This window comes from Fukomys damarensis, unplaced genomic scaffold (genome assembly GCF_012274545.1).
Source record: "Fukomys damarensis isolate Sample0158 unplaced genomic scaffold, DMR_v1.0_HiC HiC_scaffold_1, whole genome shotgun sequence".
In the NCBI taxonomy this organism is placed as follows: Eukaryota; Metazoa; Chordata; class Mammalia; order Rodentia; family Bathyergidae; genus Fukomys; species Fukomys damarensis.
This window is the reverse complement of record NW_022900913.1, coordinates 70,330,123-70,350,206: the sequence shown is the minus strand read 5'-3', so window position 1 is coordinate 70,350,206 and position 20,084 is coordinate 70,330,123. Positions and strand designations below refer to the sequence as shown.

The following is a 20,084-nucleotide window of genomic DNA, read 5'->3' as shown; positions in this document are numbered from 1 at the left end:
AGCTTTTTGAGGAACTGCCAATTTTTTCTACAGCAGTTGTACCATTTTACATTCCCATCAACAGTGCACAGGAGTTCTAGTTTCTCCAAACCTAGCCAACACTTGTTTGCTCTCATCTTTACTATTGCTGTTTTGAGTAGTTAATGGGTATGAGGCAGTCTCGTTGTGGTTTTGATCTGCATTTCTCCATTGACCAGGGATATTGAGCACTTGTCAGAGGTTTCTCAGAGGAAGGCATCTACCTTCAGGGAAACCATCTCACCAGATGGTGTAGGTGTGTGTCTTAGTTTCCTACTGCTAGAACAAAATACCTGAAACCCACAACTTAAAGGAATAGTTTATTTGGGTATTTCAGAGGGTTCAATCCCTCTGAACTGGTGGTGTTCTGGTTTCAAGGAAGAAATAGGATGGCAAAGGGGCATAGACAATGAAAAAGTGCTCAACCTATGGCAGCCAGGAAGCAATGATCTACCCCCTACCAGGACCCACCTCCAAACAACACATTCAGCCCTGAACTCATTAGTGGTTGAATCCACCAACAATGTGGTAATGTGGGTGGGCCAGGAGAGATTGGAGATACATTGAGATGGGCTGGCCCTATGCAGTACATCACTCCTACTGCAGACATGTATAGGCCACAGGTGCAAGAGAGCAGCCACAGGTTTGCCATAATGGCAGTGTTGGCTAGAGCTTCTGCTGGGAGGTGACCATTGGATTAACTCTTGGGATCACTGACACTTTTAGTTTTGATCATTGTGGTGATTAATCTTCATTGTCAACTTGACTGGCTTGAGAGATGCTTAGGAGATTAGTAAAGCACACTTCTTGGTGTGTCTGGGTGGGTCATGGGGCATGATCTTGGGGATTAGATTTTGTCCTTGGCCTTCTTTTTATTGGCCTCTTTCACTGCTGTCTGCTTCCTGGTTGTGATGGGCCCCTCTACCATGATGTTTCTGCCTTGGAGCCAGCTGACCATGGACTGAAATCCCTGAAACCATAAGCCAAAATAAACATCTCCTCCTTGTGTCAGGAATTTTGTGCTGCAACAAAAGGCTGATTTCTAAAGAAAATTAGTACTAAGAGTAAGATCATTGCCATGATATACTTCACCATTTAGTCCAGAAGCCTTTGGACCTGATTTGAGGGAGGAGTTAGAAAGGTTTGGAGACGCTGGCTAGAGGAAACTCTAGAGTGCTGTAAGCTGAGCTTGATGGGAAATAATAGTCAGAGCCCAGAGGACCAGAATGCTGATAGGAATGAGGACAGTAAGGGCCAGGCTCAGGAGGTTTCAAATGGGAATGAGGATTCTGTTGGGAATTGGACTAGAGGCCATGCATGTTATATTCTGTTAAATAATTTGTCTTCATTTTGTGCATGCCCTGTAGCTTTGTGAGGCTGAGCTTATAAGTGATGGAAAGTTGACTGATACAACCATCAAGGAAGAATGGTCTGGTAAAAAAAGCATAGGAATACTGAGGAAGTCCAGCCACATGATCTGGAGTTTGTGGATGGGAAGAAGAGCACAACTGCCCAAAGTTCTCCAATTGAGAGGAAAATACAGCAACAAACATGGAAGACAGCAGCAGGTGCCAACAATGTCATTCCATAGATGCCCACCTGAAGGGGGATAGAAGGCTATAACACACAGGAAGTATGGGTATGGGAGATGGGAGCCGGGCTTGGGTCTTAGAGGACCAATGACATAGAAGGATCAGGAAAGGTGGCATCAGTGTGGCGGTGCCCAGGACACACTGGGATTGAGGAAAGTGCTGAGACAGTAACATGAATCACAAAGAAAACTACATTCTAGCAAATGAGTACCACAGCACCATGGTTTCAGTGTGGTTGTTTCCTCCTATACTGTGCCCACTCTTGGTCCTCTGAACCCAGCAAGTTCCCTTTCTGTTTCCCCACCACCCTGAGACAGCCAGGGGGCCTCACCAGTATATGGGTGCCCTCTACTCTTTATAAAGTACACAGCATTGGGTACTTTGTCATAGCAACACAAAGTGAAGTTTGGCTACCCACCTGGGGTGAGGATGGGCAGAGCATTCTCATCTCCAGATATTCATTTGTGCTGCCAAATCCTTAGGCTTGCTTCATCTGTGGAAGGGAAGCCTTCTGTTCTAATAAATCCCCCTTTAGAGTAGCTGGGAAAGGAAGAGAAGTGGTAGCAACAGGGGCCAGCTGAGCCTGGCCATGTTTTGGGTGGTTCTGGGATGGCCCCCTTGGTGGTCCTAGATCCTTGTCATAGCATCCCATGGAGAGGACAGGTCCTCTGAGTTCCCCAGCAACCAAAATGTCCATGTCCTCCTCTGAGCCCTCCCCTGGAGGGTCGCTACCAGTAGACCACTCAGCCAGTAGCCTGGCTGCAGCTCATGCTGAGCCCAGGTGTGGTACTCTGCCCTGAGGTGGCATTAGGATTCTGCATGCATCAGAATCTTGGGGAGCATTGATGTCTACAGCCCCCCTTTCCCAGAAGCTGGGAGTCTGACAGGTGAGGCGAAGGTGGGGCCTGGACCTGTCCCATTGCTAAGTGCCAGCTGAATGGGCTATATAGCCCAGACAGAATGGAATTCCTTCACCTGAGGGTAGGGGAGGAGCCCAGGCAGGTGGAAGGGATAAGCCTTCTGCTCCAATGGCCTCCAGAGCTGATGCAGAGAAAGCCTGAGCAGGACTCATGGTAACAAGCTCACTGATGTCTGGAGATTTTTCTGTTTAGCTTGGATTTTAAACCTGTGCGAATGGGAGAGCCACACAGAGGACTGTATCCTGCATCACATGTTGCTTAGCCTACAATGTTATCTATGTGCACAGAATTCAGGTTTGCCAATGTTGTCTTCACTTACACCCAGATGACCCCCATCAACGTTCACCACCACCCCATGTAGACTTAGATCTTGGCCATTGCTTCCTGGAAGCCTCACACATAGCTGGGTCATGGAAAGCTATGGTTCAGTCCCAGTGACACCTAAATCTGTCCCTGCCTCAGCAGGGAATGCATCAGCCCCACCCTCTGTGCACCTGCAGTCTGGTGTGCTTAGCACCCTACCTTCTGTGTCACAGGGGACAGCACCAGAGTTTAAATTGGTGTCCACTACCTCTCACCCCGGCAGGTTCCTCTTCCTCCTGTGCACTTGATGGTGCTGTCCAGACAGGAGCCACTCAGAGTGCCACCCCAAAGGCCTTTGTCCAGGCCAAGCTGATGACCTAGCCCTGTAGTGACCCAGGGAGGTGAGACTGAGATTGTAGGGCCTATCCATCTTCCTGGTGTGGAAATGGCACAATGTATCTTGCAAGGTCCCCGGGAATTGGATGGCACAATCCTGCTGCTGCCAGTGTTCTAACCAAGGAGGGATGTCTTTCAGCCATTTCTTTCTCCAGGACAAGAACAGAGGTTTTCACAGAAGCTGAAGTGGGGAAGCTGTAGGAGGCTGGGATTGCCTGCCACTCCGGTACCATCTCAGTATTCAGGGAGTGGGGCTAGTTACCCTTCGTACCTCCCTGTGCTGATTTAGAGACTTTTCTCCAAACCCACATGGATGAAGACTCAGGAAACAACTTCTTTTTGAGGGTAGGAACAGGAGCCAGTCACTAAATCAGGGCCACAGGGCCTTACTCAATTTCCCCAGGGGCATCCCTGATGGCAGGCTTGGGGCTTTCTCATTTGACTTCCTTGGCACTAATGGAGGCCCTAGCTCAGGAAGGCATAAGTAGGGCCTGGAGGAACCAGGGGATCCTCAGGCACTGTTTGGCCCTCACTGCTGGCATGTGACCCTTAATTTCCCTACCCACAACCCCCATGCCCACAGAAGAAAGATGGGAAGGAGTCCAGGGAGGGAACTGCATTGGCAAACTTTCTTCATTTTTCAGATTGTAGCCTTCTCTTTTTCAGAAAGCAGCCCTGGGAGGCCAGTTCTCATCCTTATCATCATTTCTCCAAGACTGCTGAGGTGATCTGCAGCTCGGATGCTGTGTGCCAGCCCACCCCAGGTGGGATACTGCCACCCACAGCAGAGTTCAACATTTCTCACGGCCTCCCTGGCCAGCCCACCTTGAGAAAGGCTGGGGGTTGCCAGAGCCAGCAGCCCTGAGGGCCCAGTATCTGAGCTACACTGCCCTGGGGCAAGGCTAGGGCTGGGCAGGATAAAGGAAGCAGGGATTGTGTGGGTTGAGCAAGGAGGGGCAACGGGATGGGCCATGCAAATGGATCCCCACTTCCCTTTGGACATTTGGGATCTCAGATGGCTGAAAATGATGTGTGTGTGTGTGTGTGTGTGTGTGTGTGTGTGTGTGTGTGTGTCTGTGTCTGTGTCTGTGTCTGTGTGTGTGTGTGTGTGTCTGTGTCTGTGTATAAATGAGAGAGAGACTGCCTGTTTGAGGGGACAGGATGTAAGCTCTTTGGTTCTGGGGAGTGGGGGTCAGTCCGTTGTAACCCTCAAGAAATGCCTTCAGTGGCAAAGTCCTCCAGGTCATCGGTGGAGATGATAGCTAGGCCTGGGGCTTCCAGTTCCTCATCCTCTGGGCCTCTGAATGGTCTCTGTGGGTGCTGGGTGGCCTTGGGTGGGCTGGTGTTGCCCTGAGGCCCAGTGTTGTGGGCACTGTGGGGCCTGGAGTGGAGGTCCTGCCCCAGAAAGGTGGGTGTAGAGAGCTGGGAAGAGCAGCGCAGGGGCCTCAGTGTGGTGACAGGCACTGGCGGGAGACTGGGGTATAGCATATAGGGTGTGGCCAGGGCATCCTGCCCTGGGGGCTCAGGGGAGGTCCCCTCAGAGGCAGGGACTGAGACCTTGATGTACTTGCCCGTCTCAGGGTCATAAAAGGTCTTGATCTTCACCTGTAGGGGAAGATCAAAGACGAAGTACTCTCCGGACTGTGGGTCCTGGAGGACCTTCTGAGTGGCAGGGTATGGGGGAAGAGGTGCCAGGGGCTGGGCCCCCCATAGCCGCTTTCCTATGGGTTCTACAATGCCCAACACTGAATGGCGGTGTGAAGGAGGGGGAAGTGCACGCACAGTGGGGAGCCTGGGTCCCTCCCCAAAGGCTCGGGGCCCATGGTCTGTTCCCTTGAGACCTTCCTGGGCTTCACCGAGCCTTTCAGCCACCTGATCACTCTTTCTCCGCTTGCTTGCTAGCTTCTTAGCTCGCCTCAGGGCCTTCTCGGTTTTGGGGGGCACTGCAGGGGGCTTCCCTGCTGCCCTCTCCAGCTGAGTGGGAGGCTCGGGTCTCTCAGGAGTGGTGGCCAAGTCCAGCAAGGAGCCTCTTGGGGAGGGTGCGCGGAGGTCCTCTGTGGCCAGCTGGCACTGGGGATCTGAGCTGTCCAGCTCCCACATGAGGCCATGTGTCAGGTCCTCCCTCCGTGCCAGCCTGGCAGGGCCTGCGGCCCAGGGGCCAGCACTGCTGGGGGCCTCCTCAGGCAGCAGGCTTAGGTCCCCAGGTGCCTGAGAGGTATCATCCCAAAGGCTGCTGGCAGCAGGTGAGCAGGCACTGCTCTCTCCCAGAGAGCTAGAATTGGGCGATGTTGCCGTCTCTCCCAGGACCAGTCTCCGCCCTGGTGGCCCTGCTCTGGGTGCAGACAGAAAGTGGCCTTGGACACTTTGTGCCTGCTCTTCCCAGCTGATGGCCGGTGTCTGCCAGGATGACTGCTCCTCCAGGTCACCCTCTGGGAAAGCAATGGTGGGGATGTGTCTCAGGGCAGTGGGCATCCTCCAGTCTGTGGGCAGGCTCCTCCCATCCCTGCCAGCAACTTCTGGTGCCCTGTCTGAGGGTGACTTTATCCTGTTGCCCTCTCCCATATGTGGCTGGGGTGAGAAAGTCTCCTCTGGGCCTGGACGGGAGGTGTCTGTCCTAGCTGCCATGGACACCTGCCCGAGATCCTCTGGGAGCTCGAAGGCTGTGTGCTTTGAGTGTGCACCCTGTGTGTTAGAGGGTGTCAGGGTGTGCATTTCCCGGCTTTCAATGACATTGCGACCTCCAGCATTCTCACCCCAGCCTTGCCTTGGAGATTCCTCCTCTCTGTGGCCCCCTCTGAACGAGTCCTCTGAGGACAGGGTCCTTAGCAGGGGCAAGGTGATGGGTTTGATCACGGGGGTGGCCCTGAGGGTGTTGTCTTTAATTGCAAACAGTAGGTGCTTATTTGCTGCTGGGGATGGAGAGGCGGTGGGGTCTTTGGCCTGTGAAAAGGCCACATCCCTATTTCTCCCCATCCGAGAACCACTGAGATTTGCCTCCTCAGTGGATACCCTTCTGGGTCTGCCTGCACACAAACCTCCTGTGCTCTGTGGCACCTTGCCCTGGCTGTGCTCTCCCGCACACGTGTGCCCGTTACTCAGGATGTTGCCTGTCCCTGTCACGTGCTCCTTCTCCTTCTCACTGTCACCTGCACTCACATCATTCTTCCTGTCTTCCTGCTGGCTCTCAGAAAACCAGGTCTTCTGCTGATCATCAAATGAAGCAAAAGATTGATCTGAAGAGCTGGTGCTGAACTTAGTCTTCCTGCGGAGGCCCGGCATAAAGTCGGACTGGCAGTCACTGTAAAACACATCCTCCTCCTCGGGGGACAGGGGCCCTGGGGAGGCTTTCTGGTCTGGGGGTGGTTTCAAAAGCCCTGTTTCATGCTCAGGTTCTGTCTCCTGGGAAATGGATCGTGAAAGTCCATTCTCTAGCTGGTGGGGCTTGGTTTGCTCTACAGTGTGCCCAGCCTCGGCCTCGGCCTCCCTGGTACACAGTTTCAGGGACAGGTGCTTCCTGGGGCCTCTTCCCCTGCTGTCTGGATGCCAGGTGGACCTGGAAGAGCCTGGCTCTGACTCCCTATCAACAGCATCTTTCTCCTCATGACTCATTCCTGCAGCCTTCCCATTGACACAGAAGGGGGCCATGGCGACCATGGGAGGGGAGCCGAGGTTGTGCACAGGGGCTTCACCCTGGTCTGTTGTAGGGTGCAGGGTGCCGGTATGTGTGGTGGTAGGGGCCTCGGCTGGCCTTTCTGTAGGCAGGTCATTTGGAGGGCTTTCCTCTAGCCCATTGGGAAGCATGACCCCATTGCTTACTGGCTCTTGTTTGCCATCAGCCTTCCCTTGGGATATCTCATCAAAGCCTTTGGAAAGAGATGAGGGACTGTATGTGCTCTTCACGCATTTCCGCACGTCCTTGAGGTTGAACAGGAGGCTGGGTGCTTTAGATTTGTAGCTGTCTCTCGATGGACACTCACTGGGCGCTTGCTCCTGATATCCGTTTAGCTGCCCTGGTGGGGATGGGCTGGTCTCCTCTGGCTGGCTGCCTGATGACTCCAGGGCATGCTTGGTGGGGATGATGGGGGTCAGGAGCTTGCTGATATTGAAAGGAGGGCTGTAATGCCGGTCTAGGACCCCAGGCAAGTCCATGGTGTCATTTTCTGTGAGGTGCGCCTGTGTGTTGTGCTTTGCATACAGAGCAGGGCCTCTCCTGTGCGTCTGCTTCTGCTCCTCTGTAACATCTGCTAGATTTTCCTTCCTTCCCCTGCCATTCTTTGGCTTTCTCCATGGAGGCTGGCTCGTCCTCACCTGAGGGTCAGGATGTGAGCTGGCTGCTTTTCCTTCTATGAGAAAAACCTGGGATCCTGGGTCCCTGACATCCCAGGGTCCAGAGATGGACAGAGCCCCTGAGGCTGACCTGCTCCCCTCCTGCGTGCAGCTGGGCTGGACTGGACAGGGAGCGGCTTTGTGTAGTGCAGCATGGGCTTCACTTACAGGGGGTGTGTCCTCATAATGTTTGGGAACTTTGCTCTCAGGGACGCTTTCAGTGACATTCTTTCTCTCGAGCAACTTGGGTTGGTGGGCATCCCATGACTCAAAGGCACTGTTCTCACTGTGCAGAAAGGTCCCTTTGTGTGCCCACTCCTGTCCTCTTCCAGGCTCCATCTTGGTGGGCTCGTGGGGTGGAGAGGGGAACCTGGACTCACATGAGCTCGTTGCACTCTCCAATTTTGGGAGGAAGATGCTGGGCCCATGGTGGGCCATCTCGGGGTTCTTGGGGGACCCTTGTTCCCCGTGGCTCCGGGTGGGCTGGTGGCTTCCTTGGTGAGTATTGGAGACTTCGGCAGGCACCCTCCTGACCGTCAGAAAGGCAGAGTCGAAGCAGAAATTGACACTGTTGTCGGGAAGAGGGGCAAATTTAGGAGGATTCTTGAGAGCTGGAGGCTTGCTGGGAGGAGGCCTGGTGTCACAGCGCTGGCTCTTGGTTCGGTCAAAAGATTTGATCAGGGATGATACTTTGGAAGCAGGCTTGTTACTGCTCCGCAGGCCAGAAACTGGCACCTCTAGTCTCTGCTGGGCTGGTGTGAGCGGGGGGCTGCTTTTGGGGTATTTGTCTTCCCCTTGAACATACTTGGGCAGCTGTTGGAAGGTGGCCGCCCAGCCCGTGTGCTCTGTGCCTTGTGATGGAAGCTGGCTCCAGATGCCGCTCTTCCTGTGGGCATGGCTCACAGTGCCTTGGTAGAGAGACCCGAACCCCTGGCGGGAGATGTCTGGGGATAGTGCCAGGTCGGAGTCATGGAAAGAGGCATCCTCGGAGATGCACAGGCTCCGGAAGGCCCGGTCTGTGAGGCTGCTCACCTCCCTATCTGCATCGTCCAGCACGCTGCCAATGCTTGAGGAGTCACTGAACCCATCTGTGCACTTCTTGTTGCCCTGCATGTCCCTGTCAGCTGGGGACTTTGGGTGACAATTCTGTTGAGGGTAGGTGCAGCCCACTTCCCACGGAATTGGAGCTTCCCGTGGACCAGTTTCAAGTGCAAAGCATGGACTTTTTTGTTTCTCTGCAAAAGAAAGAAGTCACGGTGTGAGCTTTCTGCTGGGCCAGGTGGGCAAGGTGACGGCGATGATTGATTCTATGAGCCAAGCCGGCTGGCCAGTGATAGCCAGTTTTCAGTACAGTGCTCATCTAGACACTGTCTTTTAGATATGATTGACCTTAGAGTCAAGAAGCTCTAGGCAGGTTTTCCTCCTGATGCAGGAGATCCCCATCTAATCAGCAGAGTTGTAAGGGGAGCCCGCTTGAGAGGTCACAGGCAGTGAAAACAAAAACTGGCCGAGCAGGACCACATCAAACTAGGAAGCTATTGTACAGCAAAGCAAACAATTAATAAATAGAAAAGATAACCCTCAGAATGGAAAGGACTATTTATTTGAAGGTGTATTACTAATAAAGGATTAATATCCAAAAATATATAAGGACCTCATATAATTCAATAGCAAAAAGACTAAATACAAAACAAAAGCAAATAACTCAACTATAAATTGGCAGAGGAACTGGAGAGATATTTCTCAAGAGAAGAGACACGAATAGTATTGGAAAAAGTATTCACAGCATCCTCACTCATCAGGGAAACTCAAATTGAAAGCGCTTGCCTGTAAGGGTGCTTTACATATAAAGCAAGGTAATGAGTGTGGTGAGGTGGGGGAGAAGGAACCTTGCACACTGCTGAGGGGAATGTGCAGCAGCCTCATAGAAACAGTATGGGGGCCCTCAGAACCCTGAGAACCTCAATACCTTGTGATTCAGTAGTTCCCTCTCCGTGTATATAGCTGAACTGATGGAATCAGTCTTAAAGGAGCTATCTGTGCTCCTGTTCTTAGCAGTGCTGTTCCATGTAGCAGAACGCAGGAGCATTCTGAACATCCATGGATGGGCAGATGAATAGGAAGGGCACTATATACACGGAGTGGAGTATCAACTAGCCTTGAAGAAAGACGGGTATCTCGGCCTTTGTCACAACACAGATGAACGCCAGGGTGCTCACATTAAATGAAATAAACCACACACAGAAGAACACATGTGAAACCATTTGTGTGAGGGATCTAAAACACACCTCAAAGCAGAGAGGAGACAATGGCTGCTAGGGGCTGGGGTAGGGGCCAGGGAGACATTGGCAAAGGATTCAAAGTTTGGAGTCTGCAAGGTGAGTAAATCCTAGAGGTCTGCTGTCCAGTATGCAGCTAGCAATGCTGTACTGAATATTTAGAAATTGGCTAAGAGGGTAGATCTGTGTTAAGTGGATCTCTCTCGCCCTCTCTCCCTTTCTCTCTCTTCCTGCACACATACTGTTGGTTTGGTTCTGCAGAACCCTGACTGATACACAGCCTGAAGCCAGCCAACTTTCATTTTTGTAAGTTCCCTCACAGCCCATGGGATTCCGCCCCCTCCCCGCCGTCTCCTCCACCACTTGATTTATTATCCTGATACTGAGCATGACCTAAAATTAGATTGACCTGTTGTTGTCTGTCCCCACATTATCCCATAAGCACTGCAGCTTAGGGACTGCTGGGCTCTGTGTTTGCTGTTGTCCCTCATGGAGGGATCTCCCTGCAGGAGAACACGGTTCCCATAGCCTGCACATCAGGGCCAGCACACTCTGATAGCCCTGGGTGTGGCCTGTGGAGGAGCTGGTGCCTGGGAGTGGGCAGGGTGTCAGGTTGTGGCTGCAGCCCCTCTCTGGGGCAGGGAGAGCAGCCCCCACTGTCACTGAATAACTCTGCATCCCTGGGCTCTCCTGAATTCTGCCTGTTCTCCTGCTGAACCCCTTCATTATATTATCTTCTGTCTAAAAAAAATTGTCCTGAATTAGATACAGTATAGAACTTGCCATTTTAACCATTTTTGAGTGGGCAGCTGAGTCATACTGGCTACACCCATGCTGTCTACACCACTGTCCGTCTCCAGGCTGCTTCCTCTTGGGGAACTGAAGCTCTGTATTAACGAAACAACAGCTCCTCACAGTCTCCCCCAGGCTCTGGCATCTTCCCTTCTACTTTCTGTCTCTGAAATTAACTACTCTAGGATCCTTGTAAGAAGGGAAGTGAACAGTATTTGACCTTTTGTTTCTGGTTTATTTAGCATAAAGTCTTTGAGGTTTTCTTATCTATGTAGTAGGGTGTTTTGGAATCTCCTTCCTTTTCAAGGCAAATCTTATCTGTTATACATGTATATCTCTAGCCATATCCCTATCCCTTTCTTCTAATGTGCTCTCTCTCTCTCTCTCTGTGTGTGTGTGTGTGTGTGTGTCTTCCCTCTCCCTCTCCCTCCCCTCCTATATCTATGTGTACCCACAGAGGGTCATCCACTGGTATCTGTGTGGATTAATCCTTGACCCCTCAATGGATACCGCTCAAGTCTCTTGTGTGGAAGGTGTAGCATTTTCATGTAAACTACACAATCCTACCATATACTTTAAATCTTCTTGAGACTGATAATGCTAAATGCAATGTAAATACTATATAAATAGCTGTTTTTAATGCATTATTTAGGGAAGAGTGACAGGAAAAACATCTGTACTTGTTCACTGCAGAACCTTTTAGATGTTTTAGGTCCATTCTGAGACAGGGCCCCGTGGACAGGGAGGACCGCACCTCATGTATGTCTATCACCCACTGGTGGACAGTTGGGTGGCTTTCAGCTTCTGGCTACTGTGGATGGTGCTGTGTGAACATGGATGTGCAAATATCTCTGAGACTTGGCTTTCAATTCTTTGGGTTCCATTCTTCTGTACAAAGTGGGATTGCTGGGTGGTACGGTGATTCTCTGTTTACTTTTTTGAGGGCCTGCCAGACCATTTTGGGGCTGGACTACTCTGCATTCTCCCTCAATGTTCCACTTTCCCCACATCCTCACAGGCCTCTGGTATTTCCTATTTTTTATACAGAATCCACCCTATGGGTATGGGGTGGGCACACTACAGTGTCTTTTGGATCCCAAGGGTGCTTCTTTCTGCTGGGATGCTGAGCATGCCAGAGTGGGGGTGGAATGAGGGACACACGCCTCCAAAGCTCAGAATGGCACATGACCAGGGCAGAGGGCAGGTATTGAGTTAGTGAGACATTCTGAGGAGGAGCACTGACTGACCCTGGGAGGAGTCATGTGGGGGCACAGTGAGAGTCCAGCAGGGTGCTGTTAATCCTTTAAGGACCCTGTCCCCAGTGCCCTGCTCACGGCTGCAGCAACTGACCAGGTGGCACAACTTCCCCCATTTGCCTTTCATAATATCAGCTGGTGTTCTGAAGGGTGGTGACGTCTCCCAACGCTGTGAGGGTTATGTCTGGCTCCACGAGGTCCCCTGAGTGGCTGTTGCTGGCTGCTGGGGTTCAGTATCCACTGGGGCCAGCATTAATTGCACTCCCATGTCACCACAAGGGGAAAAGCTGCTGTGCTGTCTGTTCCTCTTCCTGTTTCGTCCTGGAGACTGGTTATATTGGGGCCCTGCTTTGAATATCAGGTCACCTGCTGCCTGGGATGCACACACTCAAGAAAACACAGCTTATCAGATGTTCACAGGAAGGGACAGCAGTGGCCCTGGGAGTGGTGTGGGAAGTGAACCTCTCTGATCCTCAGCTATGCCTGTTTCTCACACTCCTCCTCTTCCACCTGCTGCCTCCTCCTAGGAAAGCCAAACACTTGCACCACAGACTGCCTGCAGCTAGTGTTGCCCTAGCTTAGGATTCTAGTTCAAGGGGCAGAAACAGCCAGACATCTGGGAAAGGCCTTGTGTGTGGTGTCCATTGAGTGGGGCCCTTTATTCTTACTCTGAGTGTGACAGTCAGACAGAAGCTGAGGACATGGCTTTGTCAGTCTCACATCAGGCCATGCACCCATGACCAGTATGGTATCGTCTCTGAGTACTAGCAGTGGTCAGAGTCCAAAGTCATGGTGTGAGCAGGACTGGGGATTTCTGAGGCTTGGAGGGAGGTCCTGTTCCAGGTCTCCCTCTTTGAGGTACAGATGGCTGTGACCCCTGTGCTTTCACCTTGTCTTCCTTTGCTTCTGGTTTAGGTGTCCATATTTCCCTTTTATGAGGACCTGAGACAGACTGGATCAGGACCCACCTAAGAACCTCATCTTTACTCCCAGTGGAGCACTGGGGTTAGGACATCAACTTGTAGATTCTGAGGGGAATGAGTTCAACCATAATGTGGATGTATTTGCTCTGCAAGGACAAGCAGCAATGACCACCTTTGGGGAGATGGCAGGGTGGGCAGTGGTTAGCTGGGTCCTGGATGACAGACCCACTTACTGTGAGGGTTGTTGTCAGGGCTGAGGGGGAGCTTAGTGGCTTTGGCCACTGTAAACAGATTTTTCTGTCCTTGGCATCCTCCGGGATAGTATAGGGGTCTCCTCATGTCCTGAGAACTGGGATTTTGAACCTGGCCATGACTGATAATGAACCAGGAATCCTGGGGGTCCTATACTTCCACTTCAAGATCAAAATGGGATTGGTACAGACTGAAAGCTGAAATCTCAGAGACATGTAAAAGCCCTGCTGTCTATCTGCAGGAATCTGCTGTGATTTTTGAACACTCCACTCCCTAATCCCCCCAGTAAGAACCTTGAGTTTGAAGAATCGCTTTCCCTGCTGCCATGTTCAGTCTTGGGGTACAGAGTCAAGTTGTGTAGCTAAGCTTCCAGGCTGGTATGGAGGTGATGTTCAGGACAAGGCCAAGGACTGCTTGTTTCTCCTGAGCTCCAGGGGCTCTGGTGCTGCTGCCCTGCCCTTCCAACCCTAGACCCCAGAATCCAATTTCCTTCCTGTCCCTGTGCCAGGGTTTTGCTGCCTGTGGCCCAAGAGCCCTAACTAATCTTGGCTTCCATCTTAATTCCAAACAGCAGCAAAGATGCTCTTGGAAAGAACATCCAGAACTTGTCACAGGCCAGAAGACCATGGACCAAAACCTCCAGAATCAGAAGCAGAAAGCCTTTTCCCCTTTCATGTCCATCACCTCAGGTGTTTGTCACAGTGGTGGGAAACTGACTCCTACACATACCTGTTACAGCAGCAGGGGCTGCATGTGCCTGTCTTGCTGGGCTTTAGGGTTTGTAGCTTTGAAATTTCTTTTCTTGCTTACTTTTGGTGTCATCACAGCCCATCTAAAGAGAAGAAGGAAAGTAATTTTAGTGGAACCCAAAGGCCAAATGGCCAAGAACCATCTTTAAGCACCAGTAATATGGTTATAATTTATAATGCAATTGGCCTGAGGTCCTTTTTTAAAAAAATTCACACTTGAACTCAACAAAATTCCAGACATAGGCATTTTCGGGAAAACCACCAGAAGGTTAATTCATATTCTTTCTAATATTCATGAATTTGTCCACCATCCAAACAATGTTCAGGAACCTGCTTTAAGCCTTGGGGATTTCTAATACAATTGGCCCAGTTGCGAATGTACTGTTATTTATTTATTTTTTGCTTGTGAAATTATACCAGAGGCTCTTTGCTCACTGAATTAATGACTCAGGTCTGCCGTGCAGGGAACCGGTGTGGTCAGACTCAAGCAGCAGCAGCATTGGCATTTGAATTATTGTTGGCAGGAGGCTGTAGTGTCTATCGTGACAGCTAAAACAACCAAAAAGCTGCCCGGGAGGATTTTCAGAGAGCTCAGGATGAAGTGTAAACTAATTAAAATAAGCGCACTCGGCAAAGCTTAAATGCAAGCCCTGGGGGCTTCCGTGAGACCCTCCCCACACTGCAATGCCTGGATGTCAATGTCGTCTGAGATTGTTCTTTAATCATATTAGTAATCATAATAACTCAGTTTCTTTGGAGAGTAGCAGGCGTTCACTGGGCCTGGGCCATACGGCAAGGCCCGTCTGACTGCCCGGGCTGCTGGGCTTTCCCCGAAATTCTGTCACAGACTGCGCAGTGAGTGTCACCCAGATGTTTGGAAACCAGAGATCACTCTCTCTGTCCTCCATCGGAAGCTACTTGAGCCCACAGAGGGGCCTGCATAGCTTTGGGCGCTGAGCACACTGATGGGGAAGCTCAGTCATGTTCTCGGCCACGTTCTGTGCTGGTGTCTTCATCCTGGGTCACTGTCTCTTCAAGGGCCTAACAAGGCACAGAGAAGAGGAGCATGATAGCCCCAGAGACTGTAGCCTTGGGCCTTAGGGCCATCTGAAATTAGCATCCCTTATGCTAAGCCCACTCCCCTGCTTGTGCTCAGGGAGGGGGGTGGGCTCCAGCCAAGGCGGAAAGGGACAGGACACTGGCTTGGAAGGACCTGTGGCATTTGCTTTGTGGACGTTTAGGGGACCTGTCACCCTGGTCTCCTCTCATTACTGTGGATACATCCTTCCCAGAAACCAGCACTGAAAGCACTCTGTGTGTCTCTGGACCCTGTGTGCCATCATCTGGGTGCCTTTTAGGAACAGGTGACAGGGAGAAGCTTTGACAACCACACTGCAATTGAGCACTAGAGGGTCCATGCCACAAGTAGGGGGGCCCAGCGAGGTGATGTTTGATCTGGTGCAAGCTGGAAACAGCCTGTGTGGGGCATACACATCAGTCCATGTGCCAGGCTGTTCCAGATGCCCCACATGGAGCCAGTGTTCAGAGCCCCTTGTCTGAAGAGTGAGACAAAAGCTCCCACCTCAGGGTCACTACCAGTGAGCCTGTGATAAGCTTCACTTCTGAGATGGGAAGATGGAAATGGCAAAGAAACCAACAGTCCACACATCACAGCTGGTGGGTGACAGGTTGGGATCTGTCAGGGCTGTGTGGCCCTGGGGTTCGTGCGTGGCAAAGGGAGGATGACTGAGATCGGGAGCCCCAGCAAGCTGAGCATAGGACACCCATGGTCACCAGCTTCAGGTGATGCCTAATCCCCTTTTAGTCTGAATGCATCCATGCTGGACACAGTGCACTCCAGGACAATGGCTCATCTGGAAGTCACCATCCACAGGGCTTCCTCAGCAGCAACCCCAAGCCTCCAGAGCTTTGTAGGCCCAAGGTAGATCTGAATCACAGGGAACTGGTAGCAGGCCGACAAGGGGACAGCAATGGCCAAGTGTGTGTGTCACCCTGGAAATCTGATCCTCATGCCCCCATGAGGGCCTGAGTGCGGGGAATGCAACTTGTGGTCACCATGTTCTCAGAGGAGAAAGAGGACACAGAGAAGAGTGGGTGTGGCTCAGTGTCGATGGCCAGTAGGGACTCAGGAGTACTGGGATGGGGTCCAGCTCAGATCACCTGAGAGGGCTTCTATAGGATGAAAGCCCCACCTCTGGCCCCACCTCTGCCTGGCCAGCTTGGGCTCTGGGGAGTTGCAAGCACTGCTGGGAAAGGGGGCCCCATGACATTGTGGTGTCCCATCCCGGAGTCTCCTCAGCCCAGGGTGTTATGGCTGATTCCACTGGGTTCTCGGCCTCCCTCCCACTAGGCTTCTGGGCTGCTGAAAGTATCAGGCCCCCTGCTCTGGTCCATACCCATCTGTCTTTCTGCAGGAAGCACTGGGATCAGCCTTGCTGTGGGCCTAACCACTGGCCCACGCGGTGGTTTGAGCTGAGGCCCTGGGGTGATTTAATTGCTCTAATTGAGTAGTGTTCCTGCTGCTCACCGAGAGAAAGCAAGAGGTCTCACAACAGCATGGCTGGCTTTGTCACACCACAGGGCCCCATCAACCCCACTACTGCCTCTGCTGTCTCTTCTGGGGCAGGCTCAGGAGGCATAATCAGAAGAACCTTCAGGAACAGCTCTCGGTATGAACAGAGTCCCCCATCTGTGTGCAGCCTGTAAGCTTCACTGTCACCATGAATTTAGCCTGCACTGCCCTATACCACTCTAGTCCCTGCTCTGGGCCTGTGACTTGCTGGTTGGTCCCGGGCCCTGCTCTTGACCTCTCTGTGCCATTTCCAACATCCCCCTTCTTCTAAGAGGGCACCCTTATCTGCTTTCTATACTCAATGACCTGGATGTTTCACTGGCTTGGATCTGTAATTCTCAGAGTTCTGGGGAGCCCAGGACCAGGCACTGGCTGGCTCGGGTCGGTGATAGCCTCTTTCTACTGCGAGGGTCACTTTCTCTGCATCCCGGGGCACAGTCATTCAGCACCAGCTTCCCCACCCAGATGGTACTCCAGGGAGGGGTAGGCACTGCAGGAGTCTGAGTGGCCAGCTCAGCCCTCCCTGTTCATGCCTGCACCACTCGCTGGCAATGAAACCCAGCTGGCCAGCTCCTCCCCTGGCACAACTAGGGAAACTGAGGGTTAGGGGAGGGGCTGGCTACCTGTCCCTCTCCCAAGCCCTTGGGGCCTCAGGGTCCTGCTCTTGACTCCATGATGGCATCTCCTCAGCCACCCAATTACTCTATCCTCGACCCCTTCTGACCTGCAGAAGGTAGAATTTGCCATTCCTTTGACTGTTCTGGAGACATCGGGGGCTCTGCTTGCTGAGCTGAAAGCCCTTCCATGAAGTCACTCACGGGACACTTGTGTGCTGCCTACGCAGGCTGGGGACAGGGCTGCGGCAGGGCTACTCATAAAGACCTGGGCATTACTTGTTATGAGCCCATCCATCGCCAGTGGCCCCAGACCGATTCCCCTGGATGGGCCTCTGCCGTGCGTCAGAAGCAGCTCTGAGTTACATAGAAACCTTGTATATAGCTTTGGCTTCTTTGGAACCCCAGGCCAAGGGCTTGGATCCTGGAGAGGGCAGCAGCCTGGCCCGGCCTGGACAAGCTGAGGTTCCAGGGTCTGGGGAGATCCATGGTGGATACGAGGGGGTTGGTCCTGGGGCCCAAAGAGCCTGCATGGTGTCCCTCTGCCCCTTCTGCAGACACCCTGGCAAGGGCCCCAGGCTCCTCCTGTGGTCTGGAGATGTCCTGTGCCTGTCTGGAACAACTACTCTGAGCTCTGGGCTGGGCCACAGAGCACTCGTGCCTCTCCTGTCCCTTTCTGACACTCTCTCAGAAATAGGGCAGCAGGCTGTTCCATTGCCCAGCAAGGACCTTGGGGACTTGCCTATGAAGTGACAGCTTGGAAACAGACGGAGATGGACTGTCAGGAACTTGTGGCTGTGGGGATGCTGGGTCTCCACCTGGATGGAGCACTGGAGACTGGAGGCCCGGTGTAGTGATGGCAGGGACTGCCGAGTGCCACTCAGGGAGAGGTGGGGAACCACTGTGGTGGGTCCGAGGTCTGGGCCTTGCCTTTCTGTTTCTGGGATGGGTCTGTGGTCCCCACACAGTGTCTGTGCCTAGCATGGGGCTGGGCATGTATTTCTTGAGGGTGTGAATGGAGAGATTTTTTTCCCACTTACTGAGCACCTGGTATAACCCAGTATGACTGATAAATATTATTAACACAACAGCCATGTCAGAGGAGTAACACAGTAGTTACTCTTATTCTTTACAGAGGAGGAAGGCAGTCTTGGTTGGCACAGGGCAGGATGTCCCTGCCTTCTGCATGTAAACCTCCCTAGAGATTCTGAGGGGTCTCTGCCAGAGGCTGAGACCCTGCTTATGCACCCCGTCCCTTGGGGACAGCCCTGCAGCCTGGTACTCCCACTCCTCCCTTGGAGTCCCTTGGAGCTCATCTTAAGACCTACAGCCCCAGGAGGAGCATCTACTCCGCATGTCCCATCACATCTGAGTCTTGAAGTGTGGGGTCTGTGGTGTTCCTCATGGACTGGGACACACAGCTCTCAGGAAAGAGCTTCCAATCAGACAGACTTCAGACAAGCCCCTCAATTAGCCCAAGTTCAGCCTTGCTTTGATCACCTTGGGGGCAGTGGGATAGTTACCCGGCAGGCTGATAGTCCTTGTGACTGACTGCATGGTGGCTGGCACAGGGGCCAGGCTACCCCTGAAGAGCTGAAGAAGCATTGCTGGGCACAGGGGTATCCTTGGCTGCTACCTGCTGTCTGGCCTGGGAAGAACACCAGGGCCCCTGGAAGGCAGCTCCCAAGTGTGCCAGGCAGGGCAAGAGGAGTCCTAGACAGGGCTCCCCAGCACACATGGGTGGGAGCTTCAGAGTCCTCCATACTATCTGCAGGCCTAATTCCCTGCCTGTGATGGACTGTAGGCTGGGTAGCACAGCGGAGGAGGAGAGAAGAAGGGATTGTCACTGACCAGTAGTGGGGCTGGCTAGCCAACACCTCCCTTCCTCATGGTGCTCCTACAGGAGAAGGTTTCAGAGTAACCCCAGCCTGCTCTCTGCCACAGAAAGTGAGCCAGGCCAGCTGCTTAAAGCAATGGACTCGCTGAACAGCAGAAGCCAGCCCCTTGGAGGGTTCCTGGTGGATCTGAGAATAAAGACAGCAACTCATCCACTGTTTCTCCTAAGTAGAGGTCAGGTCAGGTCAGGTCCTGGTCTCTTACCATGACCGGGGCCTTTTGAGCAGTGGGCACAGTGTGCTGGCACTGTCACAAGTCCAGGGACATGTCAAGGCAGGTCCTGAGGCCACCCAGGAGAAGGCTGCTCTGAGTGAGTTGCAGCCTCCTCGGCCAGTGGGCTGCAGGGTTGCCATCTGCTTGGAAAGGTCATATGTATGTAAGGCACAGAGATGGATCAGAAGTGTTGCCCTCTGTAGGGACAGCTGTCCAGAAGGAGAGGGCAGGAGAGGATAGAACAGTCTTCTTGGGCCCCTGGTTAGTGGGGAGAGGACACTCCTGTGGGTAGGGCCTGCTTGGAGTAGCCACAGCCAATCAATGGAACAAAAAGCAGAACCCAGGGAGGTGACCAGGTCACAAGGGCCCTGAAGGCTCTTTTGTCTTCCCTCCTCCTATGGGCCAGGATGCAGGGGATGCCGCCCCTTTTGAGAACCTGGCTGCTGGGCCTCATCCTTACACTTCCAGCTCCAACACTGTGAGATGTAAATTCTTCTGGTCTGCAAGCTGTGCTGTTGAGGGGATTTTAGGGACTAAGACAGAGAACTCAGATTTTGGAAGTGGATGCCTCGGGGAAGGAACCTCATATCCACTATGGCAGAAATAATGCCCAACAGTGTCACCCTGGGCATCAAGGAAGCTGGCATCTGAAAGCATCCAGTAGGCACTACTGAGAGTCCTAAAAACTAAAACCAAAAATTCCACTAGACTCAGCTCTTCCCCTTCTAGGTATCTTCCTGAGGGAGTTAACGACATCATATTAAAATGATCACGCACATCCATATTTACAGCAGCACAGCTCCCAATAGCTATGTCTGCCGATAAGTCCATCAACAGATGAGTGGATGAAGAAATGCATTTAAGCTGGGGATTTAGCTCAGCGGTTCAGTGGCCTGCCTTGCAAGCGCAAGGACACGAGTTCGACCCCCGGTGCCAAAAAAAAAAAAAAAAAAAAAAAAAAA

General features: G+C 52.4%; 1 protein-coding gene across 1 annotated transcript in view; it reads right to left on the bottom strand.

Moving 5' to 3' along the window:
- Positions 1 to 383: 383 nt before the first annotated feature.
- Positions 384 to 20,084, bottom strand: part of CUNH10orf71 (chromosome unknown C10orf71 homolog) — a 24,409-nt gene continuing 4,708 nt past the window's right edge. Inside the window, exons 2-3 of the mRNA XM_010622512.3 lie at positions 13,787 to 13,889; positions 384 to 8,790 (exon numbers count right to left, since the gene is read on the bottom strand). Of these exons, the coding sequence (XP_010620814.1) occupies positions 4,439 to 8,668 (4,230 nt within the window). The 5' untranslated portion in view covers positions 8,669 to 8,790; positions 13,787 to 13,889 and the 3' untranslated portion in view covers positions 384 to 4,438. The remainder of the gene's footprint in view (positions 8,791 to 13,786; positions 13,890 to 20,084) is intronic.